This window comes from Gambusia affinis, linkage group LG08 (assembly GCF_019740435.1).
Source record: "Gambusia affinis linkage group LG08, SWU_Gaff_1.0, whole genome shotgun sequence".
Classification (NCBI taxonomy): domain Eukaryota; kingdom Metazoa; phylum Chordata; class Actinopteri; order Cyprinodontiformes; family Poeciliidae; genus Gambusia; species Gambusia affinis.
In genome coordinates, this window is record NC_057875.1 from 26,337,382 (window position 1) to 26,343,381 (window position 6,000).

Here is a 6,000-nt window from a genome sequence, read left to right on the forward strand (position 1 = left end):
ACATTGCATTTCTCTTCATTCCTCTGAGGATCATACGGTCGTTAAAAACTTTCACCTCCTTCCTGACTTTTAATCTCATCTGTGGACATCGACTGCAGTTAGACGTCATCAAACCTGGGATCACAAGCACCACTTTGGCTAAAGTCTTGAAATCAGGGAGCATTTTTCCAACTGAAGTGATCAGAATTTGGCAATGCTCTCTGAGAGGCCCGCGCTTTAGCTAGTGGGATCCCTTATAGCTTGCACTTCTCTTACACCAGTATACTTCGTAACTCTGTAACGTGCTGTCACCTCCCAGATGGCGAGATGCATTGAGTACAAAATGGTGTTCAGATGCTCTGGTGGGAATCTTTTTTTTTTTTTTTTGACTGGTTTAGTTACTTGTACTCTGTAAAGTAAAGTTGAAAATGTCTGCATGTTTGCACCGAGTGATTATTAGTGTGAAATGCCAGATTCACTGTTTTAAAGGGGAAGTATTATGGACGTTCCAGCCACATAGCACAATCAAGTAACTATGGTACCTTCAGCTGTTATTAAAATACTATAAATATCAAATACAACTTAAAAGACAATTGGCTTTGCAATTGAAATTCGGCCTCTGTCTCTTTAAGGAACTTTTTGAAATTCTGCAGTCATCACAACATCGCTTCTCTATTAACCCTTTTTTTAAAAAACGACAAAAATAATATGTGGTTATAATCAATCAAAATTACATTCCAGTCCTTTGCAATAATGACATTTTTCACATTTAAAGCGTGATGAAACATTGTGATAGAATTTGTAGGTTAGATTCTTTCTGTTCCAGTCCCACTCTGTGAAACAGGCTCTTTGACTTGGCTTGATGAACTAGTTTCTTCTGTAGAGAAAGAAGATTTTACCAGATGTTGTTTACGTTTCAAACCAATTTTCTTTACAGACGACTGCTGTGAAACCGTTGGCCTAGTAACGACTTATCCACACCTGATCCAAAGTATTCAGATTCATCCCAACAGAAGCCAAATCCATAAGAGGTTGTTTGTGAAAACTGTTTGATAGTCCTGACAGAATCCCACCGTAAGCCAATTAAGACTTTCTGGTTTAACAGAGAAAAGAACAAGCCGGCTGAGAGAGAGATGAGAGCGAGGGCGGGCGGGGGACGGGAGACGACAGCGGCTTCGAGTCTGACTCTTACCCTGCAGTTGCTCAGCTCCTCCGCTCTAATGATGACGGTGCCACATTTCTTTCCTGGAATTCCACTGGAGAAAACACATAAAATTTTTTTTTTTTTAAAACAGAGAAAAAACATAAAGTGATGACTCTACGGCTGTTACTGCATGATGCACAATAATAGCCCCACAAACACAAATACTGCTCCTAAAGATTCTTCTTCACGACACCAGTCACATAAAGAAGTGTGATTTGTATCACATTAACTCCACTTAATCATAATTTCAAATGTGTCAGACTATAATAATATATAGAAAATAGTAAAACTAACAATGTTGACAATATGGACAGTTTTTTTTTTAAACATGATCAATTTGAAATATATTGTGACAATAATAAACCAAGATTCTTATCATAACAAATGTATCGTGATAAATGATACCACACCATTAAAACCCAACCATGACAACCTAACTCTCAGCAGTCAATCATGACCAGTAATAAGAAATAAATGTGCTTCAATGTTTTCGTGATAAGACATACAACCTTCAGCACCAGATATTAAATATATATTTATACAGTCAGATTCAATAAATTGGAATATGTGTTCTGATGAGGCTCGCTTGTCAAATTAAAAGTACGTTTTAAAAATAGCATCCTAAAAGAAGGAATTAAACATATTTATCATCAGTGCTACATTTCTGTGATAAAATGTTTTTTTTTTATTTAATTGTTCTAAATTTAAATGTCAAAATGACCAACATGTTTGATTTTAATGATCGTTCTTGACAAAATGCAATGTCTGTCGCTAGTTTACACAATTGTTAACTACATGATGTGTTTCTGATGTTTTTTTTATGTTTTCATGATGTAAAGCACTTTGAACTGCCTTGTTCCTGAAGTTTCCTGTGCAAATAAAATTGATTGATTGATTAAAACACAAAAATAATTAATTGAAATAGTGGTTATTTAAGAATGACAACACATTTCCTGCAGTGGATGTTCAACAAAATTATAAGATGTCATTTTTTTCAAACGGTTAAGTACCATTTTCTATGCTGGTCTAAGGTTTCAGATCCAGTGGGAGTGAAGGTGACTCAACCAGCCGTGTTCAGCCAACAATTATGAAGTGATTCTTTGTGAGTTGAAATTTTGGTTTGATGATAAAGTCAAAAATAATAATAAAAAAAGTTTATATAACTTCAATAATATAATTCATTGTAAGTTAGTCACAAACATCAATGTATTTTATAGCTATAGCTATTTGGTCTGTATTAGACCAACACAAAGTGATGTATTATTATTAAATGGAAGGAAGATTACACCCTATAAATCCTTTCTGACGCACTACTGAGCCTCAGGGGTTGGAATACTTTTGAAAGTCGTTGCAGATAACGTTAGATTACGCTCAGAAACAGGATTTACATTACGATTTGAAATGATGTGTCTAAAGTTATTTGCCAAGCTAAGCTGACATGCTTGAATTAATGAGCTGTTTGCAGAGGTAATTGCCCATGGAGTCTTTCACATGCTGGTCTTTACACTACTCAACCTGTCTGCGATGCACTTTTTGCTGAAATAATTTGGCAATTAGTCAGGCTGGCCGACTCCTTGAAGACATTTTAACGAGACCGATGTGAGCTAAATTAAAATTAGCCTTATGCTGTATTCCAGCATAAGGCTAATTTATGACCTTCTGAACCTTTCAGCGGGCTCAGAAGGTCACCAGGTAGCGATGCTGTTCAATGCACCGTTTCTAGGAGGTCAGGCGCCCGCTGGTAATCATGGGTTTAGAAAGTTTTCTAGTCCTTTTTTCCCTTTCATTCACTGTTGTCTCTGTCATGTCTGATTTTCTGGGGTTTTTTTCTGTATTGGCAGAAATCAAGTTTTCCCACTGGAGATTAGAAAATGAGTCACGTGATCAACAGCTGGATGCTACTACTGGTGGAAACCACGAGGAAGAAGACGACAGGAAGTAGTTGGAGGATGATGGCGCAGCATGTTTTTTTTAATAACATATCGCGTGAACAAACTTATTTACATGTGATTTCAATTGCGCTTCTTATTTAACGGAATCGACGCAGCTGCCAAATTGTAGGTTTTTTGACATTAGTGGAATAATGGAAAAGTTTTCACACATTTGTAAAGGAAACGCAGACCACACCAATACCACATGACCAAACCCTTTCCTCCTCTGAAAACGCAAAACAGCAGGATGATGCAAATAAACATCCGACGCTGATTTCGGCTCACTTATTGAACCGATGTTAAAAAATGAGCCGATACTGATGTTAATGTTGAAATATTGTCAGACAGAAAGAACCCAATAGATCGCCACTGGTTATTCACACAAATGCTTTAAACAAATAACAACCGGGGCGTGTTGTGGTGTTGCAGGGGGTTAGCACGCCCCACATTTGGAGGGGCATGCTAACCCCCTCCAAATGTGGAACCCTCAACGTGGACGTTGCGGGTTCGACTCCCGGTCCCGACAACCTTTGCCGCATGTCTTCTCCGCTCTCCTCTCCCACTTTCCTGTCTGCCTACTGTCACGAAAATATGAGCCACTAGCGCCACAAAAACTCTTTGGAGAAAAAAATGGGAAAAAAATTAACAACTACTACATCAACTAGAAACAAACATCATAACCAGATATATGGTTTGGATGTCCAACCAAAACACGAACATCACACAAGCCCTCACCTTCAAACACAACGAAAGGCGATCGTATCTCCTCAATATTATGGAAGATGCCATTTAAATATGCACATTTAAATGGCTGAACTGAACTTATGCAATAATAAGTTCAGTAAAAATACTCAAAATTTCTGAAAATAGAACTTTAAAAAAATAAATCTATGGCATAAGTTTTACACGTTTTAACATTTCAAATGTTGGAAACTCAAGAAGCTTTGAGTCTTGAAGAGGTTGTATGCTTGTTTTGAACACTTACAACGGTCAACCTTCACTCGTCAAAACCCGTAGCAACCAACAATGCCCACTCTAATGGATCACCAGAGAAAATATGAGGCAAAATTGCTTGAAACGCTGAAACTGAACAGAGCAGCTGATTCTTGTTCAACTAAATGAGGTTCTTATGTGCTACAGAGGAAAACAACATGTTTTTATCCTAATTGCTTACTAGTAATTAAATAGAAAGGAGTTACTTGGTGTTAAGATCTTAAATTTTAGTACAGTAAAAACCATAATGACAATCTCAGTACTTTTGTTCAAACAATCTTTAGCTTTCTCCTTTCTTTTCAACATTACGCAGCGTTCCCATGTTAATTGGAAACAAGTCGCTGTGGGCGTATTGATTCTATTTCCATACAACTGGTCAATGGTTTGTGCGTATGCAGCACTTCTGACTTCACTGCACGTGTTTAGTTGCTATGATACCAAGCTGAAACAAATGGCTTTTTTTTTTTAGTAGGTTCTGTCTCCTACGTACGATAGTGTTGTTCAGAGTTTAATCAAAATCTAACAGATAAATGCAAAATTACCTCTGGAGCAAATATTATCATAATCTTAAGATCCTAAGATTATGACTAAGATCCAGAGGACAGAACTTGCCCCTCCACCAGGTGAATGGTTATTTCTTTTAAATGAGGTTTTTTATACAGCAGTAACAGTGACAGGAGAGACACATTAAGACACAGGAGGCTGACCACTAAAACTAGACCAGATGTTTGCCACAAACCAAATGAGGAAGGGCAGAGATCATGTCATTTGGCTAAGATCTGACCAGTAATGAATCGGAAAGAAAACAATAAAACAGAGAAATTGCAGGAAAATTGGAGCAAAGCTTTGCAAGCCCCCGTCCATCCCCTAAATCACACAGTCACCTGAGACTCACCACACTTCCTTTGATGAACGGGAAAGGAGTCACTGAACATAATTTGCTCCACGACATGTAGAGATTGCTCGGTAAGAGGGCGGATGGGAAAAAAAAAAACGGGCCGGAGAGCCAACAGAAGAGGACAGACCGACTGGGGAAGGCAGAGGGAGATGTGAGTTAAGTCCCTGGAAAGATGGAGAGCAGAACGAGAGGCCGGCGCCTGAACACAGAGTGGGCCTGAAAGCACCAGCATACGGTCCCCCAAGTATCACTGAAATGGATTTTTAGATTGGGGAAGCTGTTAGGTGCTCAGAACGCGGACGCGTATCGGCGTGGAAAGCGAATGTCACCCTCCTGTGTCTTAGTCCAGATCTATTTTTAAACACTACGATGCTTCCGAACTGCATCTGGAAACAGAGAAGCCGATAACTTACTGATTTCCTGAACTCACAGGACGCATGTGTTGTCACATTTAGAGCCAATTACTCTCCATTAGGAACAGAGTCGCTCTCTTTGTCTTTTGTAATTCTGTTAGGGGGAGAAAAGACTCGAGAGAACAAAAAGTGAAAAAGTGCAGCCTACTCTTTTTGAATATGAATCTTTCCAAAGGAAGTGTACAAGTAAGACAGAAGCATTGTTTCTTTTATTTATAGTTAGCTTCATCCATCATTTGTTTAAGTCCAAGCAAACTTACCCTTCTCTCGTTATATATATTGTTAAAAATCTGAGGCAATGCAGTGGCGCAGACGTAGAGGCTGTAACTCACATAGTCGTTGAAGCAACCAAATCCTGACCTGTTGACCTTTGCCACGTCTTCCTTCTCTCTCACAACCTACTTTACTGTCTCACCACTATCAAATAAAGGTAACTAGAGCCAGTAAAACCCTTAAAACTATACAAAAAATAAAAAAAATAAAAATCCAGCATGGGCCACTATGAAAATTTAGTTTCTAATACAAAACTTTCTTTATTCTGTTCTTGTTGCTGCTTGGTTGGAATATGCTCTAAAAATGACT

General features: G+C 38.3%; 1 protein-coding gene across 4 annotated transcripts in view; it reads right to left on the reverse strand.

The window, feature by feature from the left end:
• The window catches only part of LOC122835273 (copine-8-like), a 98,053-nt gene that overhangs the window by 35,251 nt on the left and 56,802 nt on the right, over positions 1–6,000 (reverse strand). For all 4 annotated transcript variants that reach the window (XM_044124192.1, XM_044124191.1, XM_044124193.1 and 1 more), the window contains exon 8: positions 1,172–1,235. In XM_044124192.1, the coding sequence (XP_043980127.1) occupies positions 1,172–1,235 (64 nt within the window). The remainder of the gene's footprint in view (positions 1–1,171; positions 1,236–6,000) is intronic.